The sequence below is a fragment of the Peromyscus eremicus genome, chromosome 6 (assembly GCF_949786415.1).
Source record: "Peromyscus eremicus chromosome 6, PerEre_H2_v1, whole genome shotgun sequence".
Taxonomy (NCBI): domain Eukaryota; kingdom Metazoa; phylum Chordata; class Mammalia; order Rodentia; family Cricetidae; genus Peromyscus; species Peromyscus eremicus.
The window spans coordinates 44057730-44082894 of NC_081421.1; the positions used below are offsets into that span (position 1 = coordinate 44057730).

At 43.8% G+C, this 25165-nt stretch overlaps 1 protein-coding gene across 4 annotated transcripts in view; it reads left to right on the top strand.

Annotated features, from left to right (window-relative positions):
- The window catches only part of Schip1 (schwannomin interacting protein 1), a 163503-nt gene that overhangs the window by 131408 nt on the left and 6930 nt on the right, over positions 1–25165 (top strand). For 3 of the 4 annotated variants that reach the window (XM_059265463.1, XM_059265464.1, XM_059265465.1), the window contains 4 exons: positions 88–206; positions 20843–20960; positions 21924–22121; positions 22905–23028. In XM_059265463.1, coding sequence (XP_059121446.1) covers positions 88–206; positions 20843–20960; positions 21924–22121; positions 22905–23028 — 559 coding nt within the window. Of the gene's footprint in view, positions 1–87; positions 211–20842; positions 20961–21923; positions 22122–22904; positions 23029–25165 lie in introns of those variants that run through there. The other variant, XM_059265466.1, reaches the window with a different exon arrangement.

The following is a 25165-nucleotide window of genomic DNA, read 5'->3' on the forward strand; positions in this document are numbered from 1 at the left end:
AGTCCAAGAAATTTAGCAAAGTGGACTCCCTATGCTTGCGATGTGTCTGCCCACTGATCAGCACTTTTTTTTTTCTTGAAAATTTAGGCACAAAAAAATGAGAGAGAGTCTATCAGACAGAAGCTGGCCCTTGGAAGCTTCTTTGACGATGGTCCCGGAATCTACACCAGCTGTAGCAAAAGCGGGAAGCCCAGCCTTTCCTCAAGGTGAGTGCGCTTTTGAGTTGGTTTTCTGATGTGTACCGTGTGGTACCTGTAGGTCTAATAAATGACAGCCCTGTGTCCTTTTGTGGTTAGTTCAGGGTTCTAGGCAGACCCCTTCCCACTTGTGTGTTCTTTTATTTTCAGTGGTGATTGTTGCTATGGCCCATTGCCCAGTGACGGGAGGTGACGTTTTTATATTTCATTGGTCTTTGAAGAGAACACTGATTTCACAGTGTTGGGGGATGGGTGATCAGGCCACAAGCCTAAGCAAGTGATACCTTCCACCTGTGGCAGACCATCAGATTTCTCACAAAGCAGCCCCAAAGTCACCCAGAGTCCCCCCTTAATACATTTGATTGTAATGAATACCATTACATGAGAAATATAATTCTCACTTTGATCGTTCAGTGTTTATTACTGTTCTTAACTTGTCTGCTAGGTAGTTTTTTCTTGGTCTTTATTATAGGATATCATTACTCACTTAATCATTAGTTCTTTCAAGAGGTTATTGGTAATTTGCATAGCTTTCCTTTCCAAATAAAATATGTTAAGGTTCCAATTTTGCCAGGAAAACAGAAAGGGCTTGTGAACTTTCAGCACGTTCATATGTCGCCTGGGGAATTGAGGTGAAGGTTCTTGTTCAGTGTGTCTCAGCTGAGCTTGAAACCCTCCATTTCTATACCACTCCTAGATGAGGACCATGCCTCCATTCTGGGGGCTACTTTGATTAGTGGATACTCCCACTAACAGATAATTTTCAAGTGTTACATTCCAAGCGGTCGATGAAAGCATATAGAACATTGTTTCCATGAAGGGAGTAGTAAGACCCACCAACACTCCTTGATTCCCTCCACTCCACCTCCACCACGTCTGGTTCTCTGTCTTTTGAGCCGAAAGCAAACATGCCCTATGTAAGTACTGCATATAATGACAACATTAAGCCCAGAGCTAGCAACAAATGATAACGCCTTGCATTCATTCAACCAGAAGATTATTGCTGTATCTCTGCTTCATGGGAGACCCAGAATTAGGCAACCCAATATCTACCTAATCCTGCCCTGTCTGATTTTACTAAGCCTTGTCTGGTGCTTGGAGAGTCCTGTAAATCAGCGGAGATCAGAGACAGACACATGCTCACACGAGTGCATGTGTTCCAAGCAGTACAGGTAGGTGGGAGTATCAAGAGCACACCCTGGTTTGCCCATGGAATGTTAAGGCATCTCTTCCTTAGCTGAGTACTGGCCTTCTCTTCCAGTATTGCCCTCAGGAGCTAGAAAGTTAGTCTGCCCCCTGGCCTTTCACCTCCTGGTGGCTGTGGCAGAAAGCGTTCTGGCCTGGAGACTTGCAGCTTTGTCTTAATCTACTTTACATAATGAGAATAACAGCTCATTTCGTTTTTCTCGTCCTGACTTTCCTGAGTGTGAAATGAGGGGACTGGGTCATTGTGCATGGCCTTACAGATTTTTGCTCTTGATCTCTGCTCCACCCCCAGGGGGCCAGAATGTCTTATCTAGAAGCCCCACCTGTCTTGGCACACTGTTACATCCATCTGGTACAAATGGGAAGCTTTCTTTGTAAACTCATACCTATGTGTTCTTATCAGGTGTGTTTAATATATTTGTGAGACACGTCATGCAGTTTGATATAATGCATTTACATATTAATCAAATGTGTGTTTACATCTATCCATGAAGGTGGCAGTGACCATATTCATCATTCCTTGACCCCCATACCCTGCTCTATTATAATGTACAGGACCGTGTATTGTAATGTGTGTGTACACACACACACACACACACACACACACACACACACACACCCGCATCTTGTTGTGCTCAGCAGAAGCAGTACACTCCAGCTCCTTGGCTGCTAATTTGGGTGTTTACCTACATATCTCTACATAAAATGCTTATGTGCTCAGGTTTTAGTTCAAATAGCCATCTATTGTTTCTTCTAGTTTGAGGTCAACCTGGTCTACAGCGTGAGTTCCAGGATAGTCGGGGCTATACAGAGAAACCCTGTCTCTGAAAAAAAAAAAAAGAAAGAAAGAAGGAAGGAAGGAAGGAAGGAAAGAAGGAAGGAAAGAGGGAAGAAAATAAGAAAATTGGGATTTATCTTTTATCACATTCTGCCCACAGACACGCCCTCCATTCTTCCTTTCATTCTCCCTTTGTAGTTACAGCACAATTTAGGATCAGTTAACTATCAAATGTGTGTGTTCTTGAGAGCAGACATTATTTCACCTGAGCCATGTAACATGTTTGAGTTACTGGAGGCACGCTGCTGTTTGACGTGAATAGGAACTGGCTCTTTTGGACTCTCTGCCCATGCATGCGTGGTTTTGAATTCCACAGTCTACTCTCCTGAGTGAATGCAATAGTTTATGTAGCCACTTTTGTAATGGTGGGCATTGGAATGTTCTGGAATGCTTGCTGCTGTCACATGCTGCTCAGAAACCCTCTTGTTCATGTCTTCTGCACAGGTTGGAGAATTTCTCTTTAGTGTGCACGTGAGGGTGGATTTATGAGGAAAATACATGAATGTTCAGACTGATGAGATCATGACAATCATTTACTAACATGGTGGTCACAGGATACTCTCCTAGCAGGAGTCTTTCAGAGACCCCGTGCCCCTGAGACCTTTCAGCACTTCATATTATCTTTGAAAAACTATTTGTTAGTTAAATAGGAATATGGCAGCATTTCGTGTTTGTTAACTAGTTGCATATCCTCTTTTGTGAAAAGTCTGTGTCTTATTTCAAATTTCTAGCTTTCTTCCTCCTCCTCCTCCTCCTCCTTCTTCTTCATATGTATGCTTTTCTTTATCAAGGTTATTTAATCCTAATATTACTCATAATATTTCATATTGTGAATCCTAAATATACATTGCAAATATCTTTTTTGTAACTTGTTTTTCACTTCCTTATGTGTTTTGTAACTATAAGTCTTGATTTTAATATAAGTAATTTTCTTTCCTCATCAGTGTTACCTGTAATTTTGTGTGAGAAATCTTTCTTAACTGTAGCTGGAGAGCTTCTCTCCAGGTCCCACCAAGCCCCACAGTCCCACAACCCACGTATAAAATAATCACTCAGACGTTTATATTACTTATAAACTGTATGGCCATGGCAGGCTTCTTGTTATCTACTTCTTTTATCTTAAATTAACCCATTTCTATTAGTCTATAAGTTGCCACGTGTCTCGTGGCTTACCGGTACCTTACATCTTGCTTGTCATGGCGGTGGCTGGCAGCGTCTCTCCCTTCCACTTCTCAGCCTTCCACTTCCCAGAATTCTCCTCTCTCCTTGTCCCGCCTATACTTCCTGCCTGGCCACTCGCCAATCAGTGTTTTATTTATATAGAGCGATATCCACAGCACTTAACTGGTCATTGTGACACTTGCCTGTAATCCCAGCCCACAGTAAGTGTAGGGAGAAGGGTCAGAGCTCAAGGCCCACCTGAGTAGATAGCAAGTTTAAGGTGAACCTGTGCTACAGAAAACCCTGTCTCAAAAGCCAAACAAAATCTTATTTCTACCCATAGTCCAGTAGATATTTGCTAGTCCTACCAAAGGTTAAAAGTGTTGGTTTTTTAGAAATCTGTAATCAGTTGATTGATTTCTTTACAAGTTATGGGAGAGAAGACTGCTTTCTTCTTTCTCTTTATAGCAACCATTTTATTATGTTCAAATCAAAGAGAAATTCTCACCTGTACAGAAGACATGGACAAAAGAGTTTCTGAGCAGCATGTGACAGCAGCAAGCATTCCAAAACATCCCAATTCCCACCATTACAAAAGTGGCTACATAAACTATTGCATTAAACATTAAACATAATTAATTAATTAATTAATTACCTCCTCCACTCACTGATCTCTCAGATCACTCCTGCTTGTGCTTTACAATCATGGGAATATTTATTTTACTTGTTTATTTCATTATTTCTCTCTTGCTCCAAAACTTTATTTATTTATTTTTTAATTACTATAGCTTCAAAATACATCCATCCCAATGTTTGGATAGTCAAGTCCCCTTAATCTTTTCAGTCAGACAAAAAAGAAAATTAATGCTTTTAATAAAATGAGAGAATACATCTTGTTTTTTTATTCCTCCATATAAATTTAAATCATCTAATAAAGTTCAATAATTTCATAGATTTTTTTTTTAAGATTCTCATTGAATCTGTGTATAGACCAATTTAGGAAGAATTACATTTTCACAGTATGAAATCTTCTTATCCATGAACACGGTCTATCTTTCCATTTACGAAGTCTTTTTGAAAATAAGGATTTGTGTTTTTCCATTTAGAGATGCTGCACGTGTTTTGTTAGACTTATTTCTAGAGACTTCCTGTCTTGACTCTTTAAATTCCCTGTAATAAAGCTTTCTTTTCCTTGCTGCCAAAGAGAAAGAATTGCAACTAACTTCTTAAGCTAGCCAACCTCCCTTCCACCACTTCCTGTGGCGGGGGGAGGGGTCAAACCTAGTCCTGTGAGTGCTAGGCCATGCTCTACCACTTTGCTACACCACCAGTGGGTCTTATACTCACTTTACTATCGCCAATAATACTTCTGTAATTTCTTATAGTAGTCTGTGGGTTACAAAGATTCTTTGGGGATTTGTAAACAATCTCTTTTACCAAGTGCAGTGGCGCAATTGATTTCTCTCCAGCCTCTGGCCTCTGTTTTCTTTCTGTTTCTTTTGTACCTGACAGGTATTTGAATACAGTGAAGATTAGAAATCACAGTGGGTAGAATCATTAGCTCACTCCTCATACTGAGTAGACTGTTTCTTCAGTCGCCTTTTTAGAGTGACGTTAATTATATGTCATATCTAATTATTCTTTGTGTAGAATTAGTAATGTTCCCCTGTGTTAATAATTTACAAAGAACCTTGGTCGTAAGTGGACGATGAATACTACCACATGATTTTTCTTCATTGCTGAAATAACTTTGTCACTTGATCTTGATCTGTTAGTGAATCAGTGAAGTACATTATAGATTTTCAAAACGTTGAACTGTCCTTGCATATCCAATATAAACCTAAGCTGATTGGGATAAATAATCTTTTTTTCATATTCTTTATTTTTAATATCTTGCTTAAGTTTGTTACATTTATATTCATGATTGACATGGGTCTTTTCTATTCTTTTCTTAAAATATTTTGTCTGATTTTAGAATTATATGGCTTAAAAATGGGCTGGGACTTATGTTTCATCCCCTGGATGTCTACATGATATTGTAATGATCTCCTTCTGTGAGGTTGGTAGAACTCACCTGCGTTGGTCTGGGGTGTATGTGTCTGTTTCAACAACTGCTTGTATTCCTTAAGAGATACTTGATTGGGCTGGAGAGATGGCTCAGAGGTTAAGAGCACTAACTGCTCTTCCAGAGGTCCTGAGTTCTATTCCCAGCAACTGCATGGTGGCTCACAACTGTCTGTAATGAGATCTGGTGCCCTCTTCTGGCCTGTAAGGACACATGCAGGCAAAACACTGTGTACATAATAAATTCTTGATTGTACCTGTTTTTCACTTTTTTTTTTAAACTTTCTTTTTTTATTGATTCTTTGTGTCTTTCATATCATGCATCTCGATCCCATCCATCTCCTGTACCCTCGCATCTGCCCTCAAAATAAAATTTAAGATAAAAAAGGAAGAAAGAGAAAGTCTGTGGTCATGGAAGCTGCAGTTTGACACAGTGGGTCGCGCAGTAAAGCCCTTGATCCATACATCTTTACGTGCACAAGTTCATCACAAAGAATCATTGGTCTGGGTCGAGTCCCCTGGTTTCAGCTACACCGTCGATGCTGGGCCCTCACTGGGGCTCTTCCTGGACATCCCGTTGCTGCCCTGTTGAGTCACTTTTTTTAAGGGTTATATATTTATTTATTATGTAAACAGTGTCTGCCTACATGTATGCCTGCAGCTGGGTCCTCTGGAAGGGTTATTTGATTGATTGATTGATTGATTGATTGATTATGTAGACAGTGTTCTGCCTGCATGTATGCCTGTGTCTGGGTCCTCTGGAAGGGCTATTTTATTTATTTATTTATTTATTTAGTATGTAGACAGTGTTCTGCCTGCATGTATGCCTGTGTCTGGGTCCTCTGGAAGGGCTATTTTATTTATTTATTTATTTATTTATTTAGTATGTAGACAGTGTTCTGCCTGCATGTATGCCTGCGTCTGGGTCCTCCGGAAGGGTTATTTGATTGATTGATTGATTGATTGATTGATTATGTAGACAGTGTTCTGCCTGCATGTATGCCTGCAGCTGGGTCCTCTGGAAGGGTTATTTGATTGATTGATTGATTGATTGATTATGTAGACAGTGTTCTGCCTGCATGTATGCCTGCAGCTGGGTCCTCTGGAAGGGTTATTTGATTGATTGATTGATTGATTGATTGATTATGTAGACAGTGTTCTGCCTGCATGTATGCCTGCGTCTGGGTCCTCTGGAAGGGTTATTTGATTGATTGATTGATTGATTGATTGATTATGTAGACAGTGTTCTGCCTGCATGTATGTATGCCTGCGTCTGGGTCCTGTGGAAGAGCAGCCGGTGCTCTTGACCGCTGAGTTGTCTCCCCGGCCCTCTTGAGTCAGTTCTAATGAGATGGATTTTTCTAGGTATTTCCCCATTTTCTTTACACTTTCAGAATTGTTAGAGTTGTTTATTTCAGTGAAACTTTTTAAGTTTTAGTTTGACTGTTTCAAATAGTTTTGACTGAGCTTTATATTGCCCGTGATTTTCTCCGTAAGTTTCTTTATTTTACTTTCCATCTGATAATCATTAAATATAGGATAATAAAGGCTATTTTACTGTCTTATATTATGGGTTGGATTTTTTTTTAACATACATCATCTCCTCAGGGAGACCTTCCTTGATGGCCTTATTAAAAATAAACACACATGTTCTTATCATTTTCTCTCTTATCCTCTTTATCCACTTACCTTGATTCGGTTTTCTCTTTAGTCCTTGTCACTCTTATTAAGACATTATATAATATATTTAAATCCGTTCCGTGTCTTCTGCCCTCACTCAGGTATAAAGTACTGGTAAGCAAATCTTTGTTGTGTTCGTTACCAAGACAACCACATGAAGTAATGCAGACTCTCTGAGTATTGTTGAACAAATGAATGGGGATCTTCACTATGGAACTGACCAAACTCTTTCACCAGAATGCAGCCAATTGAAAGTATCTACTGGTCTTTTTTCTTGGCCTATGACTGACCATAGAAAAGAACCTTCCAGCCTTACGGTGAGGAGTCGTAAGCCTGTCTGGCCGTGTCTGATAACCTAGGAAGGGAAGGCTTGGAAGGTTAGCACATGTCTAGGTGCTCCAGTCCAGAGCACTTCTGGCTTGACGATCAACTTCCTGATTCTTCCAGGCCAGCGATTAGCCAGGCAGAGAGCTGGTCTGAGTGGCCCCTTCAAGTCCTGAGTCTGTGCACAGCTCTACCGTGCTCCCCTGATAATGCGGGGTTCTGTGGTATCGATTTGTGTCCCTCCCCTACCAGCCAGTCTGAAGAAGCACTTGAATTGCTCTCTGTCTGTTTCATTTTACCTTCTAAAGTTTTTCATACTCTTGTGCTGTTGTTTCCTTTCCTTTGTGTCTTTCTTCCCTCAACAGATACTGGTTTAGTAGGATTTCAGAACTATGCTGTGGTTAAGTCTCATGGAGGCTTTCAGTATTTGCCTTGATTTGGTTTTTTTATTAAGACAGAACCTCACTGTGTCCCACTGGCTGGCCTTGGACTCACAGAGAGCCGCCTGCCTCTGCCTCTCAGTGCTGAGATTAGAGTCACCACCCCTGACTTCAGCAGACGTATCTTGTCAAATAAAACTCCATGAAGAAACCCCATATGTAAAACAAAGTGTTCCTTCTCAGATGGAGAAGGACCGAAGGCCAGGAATTGGGGTGCCTGGAATACTGATGCGCAGAAAATGCTTCCTCCATCTCTCCTTCTTCCACCTTCCCCACCCTTTGGTGCCTCTCTCCATCCCCTCCCTAGAATTCCCAGAGCACTTGAGACTTACAGCAGAGCCAAATTGGAAAAGCACTGACTCCTCTTGCCCCTGGAGACAGCTATGCAAACACAAATGTGCTTCGCAGTAGCACATAACAAGCTGCGCTTGTTGGCTTGCCTTAGAGAGATTATTAATAGCCTGTTCTTTCAGATGGACTCATCTCTGTTCTGAGATGAGCTCATCATCTGTGAGAACAGGATGACTTTTCTAGTTCCCCTCAAGATGATAGTTAATAAGGATCCTAAATGTTTCTAAGAAACATCACTTTGTCTTGTCAATAGAAAATCTGCTATGATGGACCATCATCACCCCTGTCAGCCATAGTGTGGGAGGGAAGGACTCCAGGAAAGCTCAGTCACTATTATATAACCCTGTTATATAACATGTGGTCATTTAGGCTATTGGGATATATTTTTTTCTTTGTGTTTCTGTTGATTACTTTTGTTCTTTGTTAATTTCATACATGTTTATAATGTATTCTGGTTACTATCTTCCATCACCTTCTCTATTCCCCTCCCACCCCTCCCAAACCCCACCCCAATAGCTATCAGTCATCCCAAAAGCTTTTTACTAGGCTGGAAATTCCTTACCTCTTACAGAAGTATTTGAGGATGTCAGCTCAGCAGTACAGTACTCCAAAATGTACCAGAGCAGATGTGTTGGGTTAGTTAAACAACCAGAACCAGGTAGACCTGTCAATGAGTCTACTACCCTGAAGAGCTCAGTCCTCAATATGAAATGTAGTGTCAGATTTAAGATTAATTGGCACGGAGCCAGGCATGGTAACATAGACCCAGCACAGGGAATACTGAGGCAGAAAGATTAGAGAGTATTTGAGGCCAATATAGTAAGCACCAGGCAAGATGGGGCTACCGAGTCAGACCCTGTCCAAAGCATCCCAAGTATTGGACTCTGAAGGTGTAAGCTTGCTTTTTAAGGCAGGACCTACTGAAGTGAATGGGATCTTTGGAAAACCAATCTGCTTCATGCTTATGCTTTTTAAAGGATGTGAATTTACCTGCAAAACATTAGTCGTATTCAGTACGCGAGGAATTCTGAAGGAGTATGAAAGTCTGAGTGTGTCAAACTTCAAGTTCAAGTTTGCATGGTCCACCAGGATTCAGCACTGCCAGGTTTTTCTAGACCGTGTTAGCTCTCTTAAAGCAGTTCTTTAAAAAGTGGCAAGCTGTTAAATGTAAGCTAGGCTTACAATAATCCCATAAAGACATTTTATGCCTAATACTATAGCCAGAGAACGTTGGATATTGCTGCATAACACAGCTCATTAGACCTGACTAGTACTGGAGTGTGGCATCCACAGTGTCACATTTTCCTTCAAAATTTGCTAATCCAGACATAATCACCTTCTTAAACTGAAACTGTATGATCTTCGTCGTCGTTCTTTTATCGTTTTGAAAAAGGTCTTAACTGCTTAATAGGAAATAAGGAAAGTGGATTACCTATTTTTTGAAATGAGATTTCCAAGAAGTTTAATAATATTCTTGTGTGTGGGGGGCTGGGTGTCTTGCTGTAAGGCCAAGGCTGGCCTTCCCCTTTCCATCCTCCAACTGCAGTCTCCTGTGTGCTCAGAGTACAGACACACCATCACTCCCAACTTGGCTTTTACTACTAGTATAATGCTTCCCGATAGAAGTTTTCATTGGCCATATTAATGATCAGTTATTGTTCTGTGTCCACATTTTGAGCGTACATAGCTTAGTGTTGAGGGGACAGGAGCAGGCCTAGCTGCTGCAAGGACACAAGATGGAAAGGTCATTAGCAATAGGCATCTAGAAAAGCTATCCTTTTCAAACATTACAGCCCAACCCAACATTATAAAGAAAACTTTCCCTCCTCTCTCTTCTCCTGCCCTCACAGTAACCACAGAGAAGGCCAGTTTTTCACTGTCTTCTTACCTTAAAATGGGTTTTCTTTAACACACACCAGTATAAAGGCATCCTAAAAAACCGTCTTTATTGCTCTTGCAGAGCGAGTAGCCTAGACGAGCTGTATCCTTCCCTCCAGGCTGTATGATGAAAAAAAAAAAAAACTCCCCAGAGTGTTTTTGAGCAGCTGGTTTGAATAATGATTACTGTTTACTTATCTCAACCAGCCCAACATCCCCGAATCAAAATTCATTTCTTTCTTGGTCTTCTCTGTTTATTGGTGAATGGCTGAAGCGGGGCCAATAACAAACACCTGGTACCTCCTCTCTGTTTGGGTGGGAGGGCGGGAAGCAGGGCCAATTCAGACCCATGAAAGTGAACCCAGGAGGCTTTAAAGAAAAGAGATTCACAGGGGCTTTGAGTGTGTGTGTGTGTGTGTGTGTGTGTGTGTGTACACTGAGCCAGCATCATTTGCCAGGAAAATGAATCACTATCTTGAATCTAACAGTAATAATTTTTGCATAATTTCCTGGACTTAAGTGGAGTGGCTTGTGTCTTCCCAGCCTGAGAGAAAGGCTGACCTGTCTACGTGTACCGAGACTCACCGTGCAGCATCCTCCTTGAAATAAGAAGTGCTTACTAAAGTGACTTATTTGTAATGCATGGTGCATCGCTAAAACTTCACATTAATCCCATGCACATTCCATTAATTTGTTGTGTGTCTGTGTTTGGTTTTTTTGTTGTTGTTGTTGTTAAGTCTTCACATTGGTGGTACCAGCATCACAGCAAACTGTGGCTCTGTATCTGCTTTTACTTCTCTTTGTACAGTCACCAGGAACTCTACAGGAACCCTGACTTTTTCTGAATGCCTTGTTTCAAGGAGACCTCTAGTATTCTCAAATATGACGCAATTTCAAAAGCGAGGCAGGATTTAAAGTGGATCTTTTGAGAAGTAATAAGATTAAAATAGCAAAACAAATTTAATTATGTAAGCAATTCTTCCCTTTCACAAATCTGAAAGAAAAGCAAATTGGTATTTGTGAAATTTTCTTTGTCTAATAAATAGCCTTGCTTTACAATAATGCCAATGACCCCAGTTTAATTAGGTGCAATTAATTTTGTGCAGGCTGAGTTTGACATCTTGCTAAAGGCATAACCAGCTGTACCCTGTCTTATGAATTTTTTTTTTTTAATCAACAATGAGAATTCAATTGCCTGAGCTGTTTCAGAAAGGGCTGGGGGTGGGCACAGGGCTATATGTTATAATAAAAATTGACTTCAGTGGACAGCTGAATGTTTAATTAGAAGAGCTTCTAGGTATTAGCTTTCGTTTTGCATAATCTTTGACATGTTCTCATGATACCATCAGTGGCATTTGCACTCCCTTTAGACGGTGGTCACGCACGTGGGTTGGGCCTGAGGTGTGCAAATGCTGCTACTAGGAGAGAAGTCCACTGGCAGCAGTGAGCTGCTTGGCTTAAGGTCTAACAGCATCCTTTCTTCTCTGTCGCTGCTGCTGACCGAGCTCAGAGCCTCATGCTTATTTGTCAAGAGCTCAACCAACTAGCTCAACTGCGCCACACCCCCATCCGACACCATCCTTTAGTTCAATCTTATAAAACTTCCCTGTGCCCTTCAGAGTTTTCTCTCACAGATGATCACATGCGTGAAACCCATGGAAGATATTTTTACTGAGAACACAGGCCCTTACGTGATACTATTTAAACAGATTATGGGGGTGGGCCATCTGGTGGCCATAATTTATTGTGTCTTTTCAGATGTATAAATAGATCCACAGTTAAGTAGAAAGATAAATAAATAAATAGTATCGGTAAAAACGCCATTAAAAGAAAAGATTCCTGCCTTTCCATCGTAGTACCCCATTCTTCTAGGCTCTGGTGCCTCTCATCAACTGTTCGAAGATTCGTCCTCCCACAACCCTCTCAGAGGACAAAGAAATGACGTCTCTCCTCTCTGTGTTCAAAGCAGTGCTCCTGCACCAACCACTGTTCAGAGCATTGTTGAGTCAGTCACTAGGAAGGAAGTAGCTCGAAGGGTCTTAAGAGCCAGGAGACCTGACTTGGAACCCTGGCTGCTACTTAGTAGCACTTGCTGATGACTTTACTTGTGCCTCAACCTCCTCATCTGTAAAATGGGGGTAATCGCTGCGCCTTCTCCCTGAGGTAACTATGAGAAGGTGAGTGAAGTACCCGGAAGAGTGCCTGGTCTCTCTCTACTCTCTCGTTATTTCTGTTACATTTTTATTTGCTACCACACACTGCTGATTATATAGCACATGAAAAGTTAAAAAACAAAAACAAACTGCCAATTAAATGCCCTCTCGGCTCTTAGAATTTTGATTTTAGTTGCGGACTATTTTAGACTTATTTGGACATACGCTTTTTTATATGCGGTTATCAGTTCTTTGAGAATGTCACACAAATTATTTTGATCCCATTCGTCCCCTTCTTCTACCTGTAACTCCTTCCAGAGCTGCTCACCACCTCTCACCCCTCCCAACTTTGTGCTTGTTGTTATTGTTTTAATAATCCACAGAGCCCAATGTGTGTTGCCCCTGTGCTCATGGGTGGGGGACATCCACTGAGGTATGGTCAGCCTAGCAGGGGCCACGCCCGTAACAAAAGCCCCTGAAGCTTCTCACCTGTTAGCTTCTCCGTTGAGGGTAGGTTCTCATGCACCCCCTCTCCCCTGCAAGTTAGAGTGCTGACTGGCTTGTCATATACAGCTCATGTGTCAGCAACAACTGTGCACTGAGTTCATGAGGGCAGCGCTCCTGTCAGGGTGGACAGACACTATCATTTGGTGACCGTCTCCTGGAACTTGTCACATCAGAGTTGAACTCTCCTTGTACCTACACCACGTGTAGCACCAGGGCCTTGCTTGTCCCCACAGTGACACCCTTGCTGCGTGGGTGGGTGCTGGGAACAGAATCTAGGTCCTCTGCGTGAACAAGAAGGGCTCTAACCACTGAGCCATCTCCTCAGCCCCCAGGAGTTAGCCTTGAAAGGGCTGTTTTTAAGGTAAAGCTTACTATAGAGCCAAGCTTCAGTAGCAACTTCTAAATGTTTCTCAATATGATCATAAAAGAGGTGAAAGCTGTGTTTCCGTGTCAACAAGTATAAAATAACTTGAAGTATTCATCTACATGTTAGAATGGCGCTCAGTGGAGCTGGAGTTTGGTATGGGTGAGTGAGGCTCTGGGTTTCATCCCGTTACCCAAACCAGAGACAAACAAACAAATCTGACTAATCCAGTTAATCTCAAAGGTCACCAAGCACTGACCCTTCTCTGCCGTACTTTCTCAGGAGCCACTTAGACCGCTGACAAAGGAAAGCTTGCGTCTTTACCCTGCGTGGCTCTGGCAGCTATCTGCTGGAGACTTGTTTCGGTCCGGGGGCTGAGCAGAGTAAGTGGACTGGCTGTCTTAGAGAAACACAATGACCTAGGTAGGGTCTGTGGTCTACTGCGGGCGCAGGGAGGAGAGGAGGAGGGCAGGGATTGGGAGGGGTGTCCGTGGGTGAGTGGAAGAGCCTGTCCACGGAGATGCTCACTCACAAGGAAGCGGCTTCCCGGCTGCCCACGTACCATCTCCCACTATCCACAGCAGCCTGCCCGAATCAGAGCTCCGGCTGACTCATGTGTGCGTCACAGGCCCTCTTCGGTGTGGTCTGAGTCAGCCTGCAGCCGTCAAACGCCGAGCCCCACTCACCTTTCCGCCAACGCACAGCTCAACCACCAACTCTCGCTTTCTCTCCTTTTCCTTTTTTAATTCTTGCCAAGGGCCCACACATGACAACTCAGAGGCCTTCAAGAGAGACAAGCTAATGTCAACCCAATGTCTTCCATCAAAAGTACTTAAGTGTATCTCCTCCCACCTTTCGTATACTTTTAAAAAAATACTACATTTTATCTATTTATTGTGGGGTGGGGAGCACAGGTGTGCCATGGCACGTGTATGGAGGTCAGGTGACAACTCCTGGGAGTCAGTTCCTTCCGTTATCGTGAGTCCTGGGGATTGAACTCATCAGGCTCAGCAGGAGGTGACTTTTCCCGAAGAGCTACGGCACTGGCCCTTACCTGTGCATTTTTATTTATAAAATTGAAATCATAGCTACTGTTTATGGCGGTTTTTTTTTTTCCATTTAAGACTATATCGGGACATTTCAGCCTTTTTCACAGCCATTCCAGTGTGTGTGTGTGTGTGTGTGTGTGTGTGTGTGTGTGTGTGTGTGTGTTTGCTAGCTGAGCAATAGCTCATCATATTTAGTCTTTTATTCTTAGGCATTTCAGTTTCCAGCTTTCTGTTTCATTTTGGGTTAATTTTGTTTCTTTTTTATCTTCTCTTTTTTTCTCATTTATGAATTCATTCTGCCCTTCTTTAAGTGCCCTACCCCTCAAGAGGGAGAATACGTACAACTGTGACCTTGTGCGGTTTTGCCTGTTTTTCCTATGTAAAGCAAGGTCCCCACTCCATACTTCCTTTCTAAGTGAGGTAGGTAAAGTGCCTGGCATATAATAGATGCTCACAAATGGTAACTTTTTATTTCATAAATAGGCTGCTTAGTAATCATCTGAACTCAATTAAGATGAAAACAGGCCACATTTGACATCTGGGGGAGATGGCTGTTTTGTGCCTACTATCCTAAGAGGGCCCATTCTAGCCTTCCATTCATAGCAGAGAGTATTTCTCTCGAAAATACATTTCCCTGACATTAAAATCCTGTAATTCCAAATTCAATTACTGGGAAGTGGTCGTTAGTGAAGGGAACTGACACTGATGTGGAGTGAGGCCCGACAGCTGTCTGAGGGATGCAGGTATTTACAGCTCTCTGGAGCCCCGGTTAGGAAGCAGGCTGATGTTTTTCCAAAGGAAAGCTGGTGGATGGAGGCCCCTACTCTACTAGCTGCTTAAACCACTGAGAAGACTCTGTGACCATGAGGCCTTGGCAGCCTGCTAGCCGTGCTTTGAGCATGGACAGAAAGCAGGCTTAAGAACTAGACCTAAGAGATGGAAGCAGAAAGGGGAGAAGTGTCTGTGGGGTTTGTAGAGGAAAACCCTGCGTGGTCATTTACATGTCCTCTGCTTTTAGAGTTATCCTTTTCCTTTTAAGATGCCGCTCAGGACAATTTGGCCCGTTCTCCCATCAAATAATCCATTCTTTGGCACATAGTTAGAAATACCCGTTAACTTCTCTGGACACAGAACTGGAGGGTGGTCCTCTGCTCCCTCCTGAGTTCATCCCTCCGCCAGCCTGACTTCCTTTCACCTGAAGCTCTCTGCTCTAACATTCCTGGCTAATACCTTGCTTTATTAATGTCCAGGTAGCAAAAGTGTTTGCTTGCACATATACGGAATAGGGAGAGTCCACCAAGTGTTTCTGAGTTCCCTTCCAGTGTGTGTATTTCCACACTTCTACTGACACGTTCTGATCGATGACTCCAACACTTGCTACCTGTTGGAAGACCTGGTTCTGATTCCTCACTTAACTGCCATGCCTCCATTTTTAGAGGTCGAGAACCACAAAATGCTTGTAGGGTCCAACAAGAAACTGGAGCGAGTGAAGTAATCTAAATAAAAACCAATAGAGCATAGTAGGACTGTAGCAAATTAGAAAGTGTGTGCCCTGTGCAAAAGGGGACAGAAGATGCTCAGCACTGGGTTGCTGGTGCTACAGAGCTTCTGGAGCTGTTGCCTGATCCATGCATGCATGAGTGGATTAATGAATGGATGGATGGATGGATGAACAATCAAGCAATTCTTTTCTCTATATACATGCTTAAGAAAATCCTTTACAATGCTTTTGTATGATGATGCCATATGTTGAACCAGCAACATTTGTAGCTGGTACATAGACAGAATGATTTTTAAACACTCCAATCGAGTGTTTTCCTATTTCTTAACTATACCTCATAGCAAGAAGAAGTTTACACAATCCTGCTAGAATAAAATAAGACATAGTATTGTATTTTCATAACAAATGTGGAAAAGTAGAAACCGTGTTCCTTTTCACCATTTTTTAAAACATCAATAGGAATTTGTCCAGTTCTCAAGGTAAATGTCTACAAGGCACAGAAAATGGGGAAAGAAAGAGGCAAACTGTGGGATGGAGAAGTAGTTTGCAGTTCTTTATAAAGCAGTGGTGCCTTCTCTGGACCTGCCACCATCCCACACAGAGTGTAGCTAAAGCTTACCCAAAACTCTGTTGTTCTCACATTCACTGTGACGTAGTCCCAGAAAAATGAAATGCATTTATACATACCCTTGGGTAGTTATAATCCATATTTTATGCTCTATCCCCTTTGAAATCAATATGAAACAGGAAAAATGGCATGAAAAAATACGGGTGATTATTCATTATGTATAAAACCTTTGAATAATGCATCAAAGATCCATTCAAATAAATGGAAATAATGTGTTCTACCAGCTTGGCCACAAACTAGTTGGAGATGTTGAGTTATGAATGGCACAGCGTGGCTGTGACTCACAAGCCTCACTGGCTGTAGACAGTTAATGAGCAATGCAAGCTCAAAATCCATAGGCATATGGAAGTTCTTTCTTGCTCTGTTTTCTGAGTGAAGCTGTACAATTCCCTTGGAACTATGAGCAACAATAGGAGGCATGAGCCCTGTAAAATTACGCTGCCAGACACAGGCAGGATCTAGTAAATTAAAACCCACTATTAAGAGTAGCATGGGGGAAATGCCACTGGATTAAAAAATCACAAGTCCAGCATGTGATCTCCAGTTCTGCAACCTTGAGCCATTTACCCATCGCCACAATGATGATGCATAATGAAGTGCACGGCCATTAGTAGCACACAAGGTAAGTGTTTAGTTCTGCTCGGGAGCCTGCCATTAGCTGGGCAGCTCTGCCCATCTGTGTTGGACTTAAGCATCTGCAGTCCACTAGAGGTCACTAAGGTCCCTTGACTGCTCTTGTCAGAAAGAGCTCTCGTGTGTTCCTGGAGCTTTGGTTCTGAGCTCTGAGATGAATCACTCACACATCCACCAGCAGGAGAGTGTGTTCAGAGAGTGATGGCAGAGTAAGGGCACAAGAGAAGACCGTGAAATCTTGAGAGAATCATAAAAATGGGTCGAGGAGATGGCTCAGTGAGTGAGGATGATTGCTGTGCAAGCATAAAAACTCAAGTTCAAATCCCCAGCACCCACATAAAAGCTGGGCATGACAGCAGTGTCTCCAACTCCAGTATGGGAGGCCTGAAGGTAGGTAGAACCTGGGAGTTCACTAGCCAGCCAGCCTCGTCAAAACTTCGGGTTCAGTGAGAGACCCTGACTCAAAAGAATAAAATAGAGATAGAGGAAAACCTCCCCTGACCTCCACATGTGCACTCAGCACACACACACACACACACACACACACACACACACACACAGAATCTTACATTTTTTGTGTATTGATGCCTAAGCCAGATTCTCATTTCTGGAACCAGAAAACAAGGAGAAACTCTGGGCTTCAGAGCTCACACCAGCCCTTAATCACCCCAGCCTAACACCAAGGACAAGACCTGCTTTACCATCTTTTCTGCCCTTCTGGAAGTCACCAGCAAAGCTTAGAACCATGAAGTTGTTTCTCTCTGGAGAACCCTAGTCTTGTATCTGTATTTTTAATGAAATAAAATTAAAATTCACTGCCCCCCCCCCCAGCACTAGCAATCAGACGTAGGGCCTTGCACGTCCTAAGCAAGTGTTCCACCACTGATCTGTATGCCAATTCCTTTTCCTTTCCTCACAACTGCACTTGAAGTCAGCACAGCCCTATTCTAAGAGCTGGTCTTCTGGCTGGAAGACAGGGCAGCTGAATCTCCCCATGCGATTCCCCTTCCCCTCCACCCAGCCATCAGCCAGCAAGACAGATTACCAATGGAGTTTCTGTGCAGTGTTCTGCTAAGTACCACTCAGAACATCAATTAAGGACTTAGTGCGATGGTTCAGATCAGATCCCAACACCCATTTCTGGTGGCCCTCGGATGCCTGCAGCTCCATCTTCAAGGAGTCTGGCACCCCCTTATGGCTTCCACAGGCGCTCACACTCTTGTGTATATACACTCACATAGACACAAACACACAAATAAATCTATTTTAGAACATCCAATGACCCTGAATGGGATACTTTGAAATATTCTTTTCCCTTGGTACTGTGCTTGAGAGACCAAGGAAGCAGAGACCCAGAGTGAACTTTACGGTACTTGTAAGTAAGGCAGCATGAGGCTGGAGACCCAGGGAAGTGCAGTCTTCAGAAGTAAACCTTTCAGACAGCTGCATATCTCACTGCCAGGCTGCAAGACTGGAATGGGGATTATCTCCGTGGCACAGAGGCCTTCAGAAGACCTAGTGGCCCCCATCATCCCACAGCCAGTCTTCTGCTTAGGGACTGTGGTTGAGTTTACCCTGAGCTGTCTCCCTCCTAAAATGCGATTAAAGGCTAAAGGCAAACAAATCCCTCTTGAAACGGGAGCCCATTTAAGATGTCTTTACTAAAACCCTCTCTGAATCAGCTATGATGTCACATCATTCCTTCGAGTAACATTCTTGGCGATTACCACTGTAAGGAATTACAAGCCACCCCGACCCGCCCAAGCGCCCTTCAGTTTCCCACGGGATTACTGTGCTACTAAGGGGGTTTTCTGAATTTGTACCTGAGGCGTTCCTCCACTTCCCCCAACTGCTAAGTCTTTCCTCATACCTCTCCCGGGTTAGATGCTCCTTGGGGGGTTGGTTGACCGGTTTGGAGCAGAGCTGCAGAATTTTAATCGCATTTTCTTCAGAATGAAGTTATTTGTCCTTGGGCATCTTTAACTTGGTTTTGTGGTGCTGTTTGCTGGTTGTTTTATGTTTTTGCAATCTTTATCTCCAGCAGCCAGATATCTAGGATCTCCTGAGGCCTTGTGCATATCTAGGAAATGCTGCGTTATCCTAGGTTCAGGTGAGATTAGCCCTTCTCCGTCCGTCTGTGCTGTCGCCTTCCAAACTGTAGATCTTGGTTTTATTGTTAGAAATTGCATGGTTCCACTTTTTAGACAAACTACAGATGTCACAAATTTATTGAATTCGACTTGTCTGGATCAGAGGGAAACCTGAACATTGATGGAGAAAGTTTGAAGGTGTCCCAGCACAACTGGAGGGCAGCTACTTCCTAGTTACAGACAGCTCAAAGGGCTGACTGCATCGGGGTGGCTGGGAATGGGTGAGGAGTGTTAGGGACTCGGGAGGTCCCTTTAGAAGGCCGTATTGGCTCCAAGGGTCTCCATCCCTTTGCCCAGCTTCCAGAAAGTGGAAAAAAGAAAATAGTTCATATGTACGGAGCACCTGCCCCATGCCGAGCTCTGAACACACTCAGGATCGGGAATCCACGGTCATCTCAGAACCTGTGGCCTGCGCAGTTCCCTGCAGCCCTGGGCCTGGGCTCCTTGTCTGTGTTGGGAAGATTGAAAGAGGCTGATAATACTGGAGAGCGGCTACCTTTTCTTGAAGGGAAAATAAGTAAGCGTGAGCTTGTGTGATTATAGAATTTAACAATAGGTGGCAGTACATACCTGTCCTAAATGCAATGCAGGCCAAATGGGCGGATCCTGTGTTTTCAATCAAATAAACATTTTTTAATCAGTCATAGGAGCAATGCGTGCAAAGTTTCTCCATCATTAAAATAAATAAAGGCATACACAAATGTCAGGTATTAGATTAGCTCCCTGTGGCAGTAATGACACCAGAGCAAATTCGGTATCCTCTGCCCCAAAGCTGGCTTAGACTGGCTCACAGTGGTCCCATCTGCCACAGGAGCCTCCCCCGCTAGGAGACTTGCTTCTCCACAAGACTGGGGTATTAGAGACACTGAGAACCACCAAATGTGGCTCACTTTCAAAAGCCGGTCAGGACCTAGAGCTGAGCCCATGGTCTGGCCACGTTTATCGCCAGCGTTTGCCCTTCCTGACTCCACTACCAAGAGCATCCTTCAGAATCCTGATGTAATGAGCTCTGGAGAGGTGGCTGGTCTCGAACTGCTGGGTGTGGGAGGAGGTGTGCAGAAGCACAGGTATTCTAAGACTGAACACCTTGGGATTTCCTTACATGTCCTGGGGTTGACGAGAATGCGATGTTTTCATCTTTAAGAGACATGAGTGAGCTTTCTCTGTTGGCGTTTGGCAACTGCTTTAGTAAACGTTTCCTTCAAGTGATCCTGTCTTACTGGAGGGGAAGGAGACTTTCTGCAGAGAGCTGTAGTCTTGGCCTACTGGCTCTAGTGAGCATCTCTGGGTTGTCCTTTTAAACAGAATCCTAAATAACATCACACACATTATTGGCTGAAGAAGTCTTTTTCATCTTGATGGACAGAATTGGAAACACAGAGCATCTCTGTATATGTGTCAACTATGTGTTTGCTATTCACGGGGTGCTATAACATATAACTTTAAAACCAGACTGATGTGGAAAAAAGAGTAGAATCCTGGGAGGTCCTCTCGTAAGATTCCTGTTTGCAGGAGAGAATAGGCTGAGGCGGGGATTGCCAGCCTGGGCTGCACAGCAAAACCCTGTCTCAACAACCAGGAAATGTAGAATGATTTGGATCACTTACTTCTCCACACGAAGAACAATGATTATTTTCTGTTAGTAAACTCAGTTTAATGAGCTACAGCCAGATACCGAACAGCTAAGTCGAACGGGTGTCCTGTTTGTTTCTGCCCAGACTGCAGAGTGGGATGAACCTCCAGATATGTTTTGTCAACGACAGTAGCAGCGACAAGGACAGCGATGCAGACGACAGTAAGACTGAGACCAGCTTGGACACCCCCTTGTCGCCCATGGTAAGTCCACATGGCCGCCGCCGCTGCCGGCTCGGGCGTGGCCCTCTTCCCTCAGTGGTGACCCAGGAGCAGCCATTCCGGGGGTGGGAAAGGAAGCATCTCGGGACTGCAGGCTTCGAGAATTTGACAGTGACTGACTGCAGAATCAAAGACACAATGAGGATAAGTAAGGCTTGTTAAAGTTATCGACTATGAGAGAAGTCACTTACGCTTTTAGAGATTATAAAAGGAAGGTGGGCATGGTGACGTGTGCTTGCGGGGCTGTGGCAGGAGGATCACAAATTTAAAGTCAGCCTAGGCTACATAATGAGTTCAGAGCTGACCAGGGCTCAGTGAGGAAGCTCTGTTCCACACATACACATATGTGCGAAGGAATCCTTCCCCGTTGGACTTAGAACTAGGAGCGCAGATCTTTCTCACGTGTTCCAGAAGTCACGAATAATCTGAATGCTTGCTGCTAGAATGTTTTCCCCACCGTGCTGTACCTTTGTACCATTGATCAGCAGAGTCGTGTTGGTCTCTGAGCACAGTGCACATGTCATTAGATGCCGACTCTCAGAAGACCGTCTCTGACCCTGGCTCTGGGCTCCATAATTGAACATGACCCATTATAACTTCCACCACTCTTTCTGTTTGTGCACAAAGCAGAATCATTCTAAACAGGCCCTTTTTAAGGTATCTTGTGACTGACTGGCCGCAGTGAGATCAAGTAGGTAGTGGAATTGCTCCCAGGACACACACACACACACACACACACACACACACACACACACACACACACCTGCACCCACCACCCACACACACCTGCACCCACACACACATACCCCACGCACACATACACTCCGCCCCCCCCCACACACACACCCTAGCCGCCGTGCTGAGAAAGGACTCAGTTGCTAGCCCCCTTTCCTGAGTGCTCAATGACTGGGGTGAAACTTGAAGCTGCTCTCTCTTCCTTCACAGAGCAAGCAGAGTTCTTCCTATTCCGATAGAGACACGACTGAGGAGGAGTCGGAATCCCTGGATGACATGGACTTCCTCACGAGGCAAAAGAAGCTACAAGCCGAAGCCAAAATGGCCCTTGCCATGGCCAAGCCAATGGCCAAGATGCAAGTGGAGGTGGAAAAACAGAACAGGAAAAAGTCCCCCGTCGCTGACCTTGTAAGCAGCGGAGGCTGGGGTGCGAGCAAGCAAGCGTTTGGGGCTGAAGACGGGTTCTTCCCCAGAGTTATGCAAACCTGGGTTTCTCTGAGGCAGTTTGTCAAAAGCACTGGCAATTGAGAAAGAACGAAGTCTGTTTCTTTTTCCTTTCCACTGTCGCACTGAAAAACACACGGGCAACATTTCACAGAGAAGTAAACTCCACCCTCGGTTCAGGTCTCCTGTGTTCCTGTGTTAATATCACAGTGCGCTGCTGCTATCAGTTCTCACTCCCACCTTTCGAGGGAGATGGTATGATGTCATGAATTAGTGCCCAGGACTTAGCAGTCACAATAGGCTCTGCCACTGACCTCCCGCCCGGGTCTGAAGAGTGACTCACGTGTCCATTCTCTCCCGTGCAGTGTGGATAGCAGCACCTGGGTGAGAGTATGATTGTTGAAGACAGTGAGAAAGGCATTCAGAGCATATCGAACAGCTGATGGCAGGGTATAAAGTACTAAACAGCAGCTGATATTGCTCATTTTATCCATGCTCTTCCTGTTACTTACGTACCCGATAACTCATGTGTCAGAGACCAACCAGAAAGCCTGTGATGCAGCAGCGCATCTTTTGGGATGCACAAGGCATCATAGTAAGAAATGGATGTGCGATGCGGGGCCACCGTTGGGAAGCCCAGAGGCTGGGGGAGTGGGTGATGGGGGGGGGTCTCCTGAGAGCAGACAGGGTCTTTCCCAGGGTCTTGGCCACTCTGCTCACACCTCCCCCGCCCCTTTGTGTCTGCAGCTGCCACACATGCCTCACATAAGCGAATGTTTGATGAAAAGAAGTTTAAAGCCCACTGACCTGAGAGACATGACCATTGGGCAGCTACAAGTGATCGTCAATGATCTCCACTCCCAGATTGAAAGTAAGTGGGAGATCCGCCTGGGATGGAGAGTGGTGAGGGGTGAGGCTGCCTTGTGGGTGCAGTTCTTCTGTGGGGTGTCTTCCCTGGGCTGTCTGTGTGTTTGCAAGATTCTCGACAACCACAGGACTCTTTCATTGTTCCTTTCCTTTTCTAACTGTAAAACGTCAGGAGCTTTCAGAATTGTCCAAGGTTCACCATGGTTACGGGTCCTTTTTAAATTGCTAGCTCCTAACACGGGGCATGTATTTAACACACCTCTGTTTGTGGAATAAACTTCAATGGCTATAAGCTTTTCACAGTTATCCCTTCTGCTTTACTCATGTACACATTTGTTTGAGGTATAATCCATCGCCTTCACTCACATTAAATGACACTTATTTTTAGGTCGTGCATATATAGTTACAAATATGGAAAAATTACAAAGTAGATTTCCCCTTCAGTATAAAGGGCCTAAACAGAAGCATCCAGAGAGGGTGGGGAGTTGGTGGGGGTGGTGCTCGCTGAAGGTCATCTGTCATACGGAGAGCAGGCCATGGTTGGCCCAGGGAAAGATGGTGTCCCCACAAGGCAGTGAGGTCCCCCAGATGATGTCACCATCCCTCCAGCCCCCAGAATATGACTGTATAATCCTATGGATGTAAAAGATTGAGAGGAATTCCGAGACAAGAGAAATACCTATCAAATGCATTCAAATAGACCTTTCTATTATTATTATTATTATTATTATTATTATTATTATCATTATTATTATTATTATTTTAGGTTTGCTAAAGGTATGGGAATCTTGTGAATTTTAAATAGCCCTTTCTTTTAGAGATGCACATTTATGCGTTTAGAAACAAGACCATATGTTTCTGTAATTGCCGTGAAATAGTCCTGGAGACTCGGGAGAGAGATGATTCAAGCTGGTCATTGTTGAAGCCTGATGGAATCTGTAGGGAATCATTAAACAGATTTTTCTGCTGTTATGTGAGTTTGAAATTTTCCATAGTAGAAAGTTTAAAACTTAACATAGGGCTGGGCTGGGGTGTGAAAACCAATCTGTCACGCACTAAGGGTTCCGATGTGCAGGCACCCTCTTAGCTGGTGGTCAGGAAGGCCACCCAGGAGCAACTGTAAAAGATGATTTTTTTTTCCCCCACTGGATCCAAATAAAAACCAAGATCTATTCAGTGCATATGTAGTTTTGTTTCAGAATCAAGAGAAAGGATCTAGGATTTTAATATTTTTGTTTTGTTGCTTGGTGTTTGGTGTTTTCGAAACAGGGTTTCTCTGTGTAACAGCCCTGGCTGTCCTGGAACTCACTCTGTAGACCAGGCTGGCCTCGAACTCAGAGATCTGCCTGCCACTGCCTCCCGAGTGCTGGGATTAAAGGTGTGCACCACCACACCCGGTTTTAGGGTTTTCATTTTAAAACCCTAGATTCACAGGATATACATTCACTTTAATTTTGTTTCATCACTGGGCTTGTTACACAGCCCAGGGTTAAGAGGACTTGCAGGACTTTACCACGGAAACAGCTTCCTCTAGACTTTATAGAGACACATGGAGTTTTTAGAGCTCTGGGTATGATTTTTCCCCCTTTCAAGATGCAAACTCTTCTGAACTGAAGGCACGGAGGCCTCGTTTGAAGTCAAAATCTCTGAAAACACGTCCAAGGGGCCCATTGCAACAAACCCACCCACTCCTTTTGGGTCTTTGCTCACGGCTTTTTTCAGTGGGTCTTTTCCCTTTGTGTGGACCTAATAGCTGTAACTCTCAGCTTCTCTAAGGGAAAAACTTTTTTTTTTTTTTGGTTTTTCGAGACAGGGTTTCTCTGTGTAGCTTTGTGCCTTTCCTGGAACTCACTTGGTAGCCCAGGCTGGCCTCGAACTCACAGAGATCTGCCTGGCTCTGCCTCCCGAGTGCTGGGATTAAAGGCCTGCGCCACCACCGCCCGGCGGGAAAAACTTAAGAGCAAGCAATTTTCCTGAACCACGTTGACCCAGCCCCCTAATTTTTTTTTGGGGGGGGGAGCCTAGAAATGTTTCCATATTCATACCTTTAGTTTCTGACTGTAAGGGCAAGGGCTCAGGAATATTCTCGTTGCACTCTGTTTTCCAGACGTCTTTCCTCAGATCTTACATATCCTGTTAAA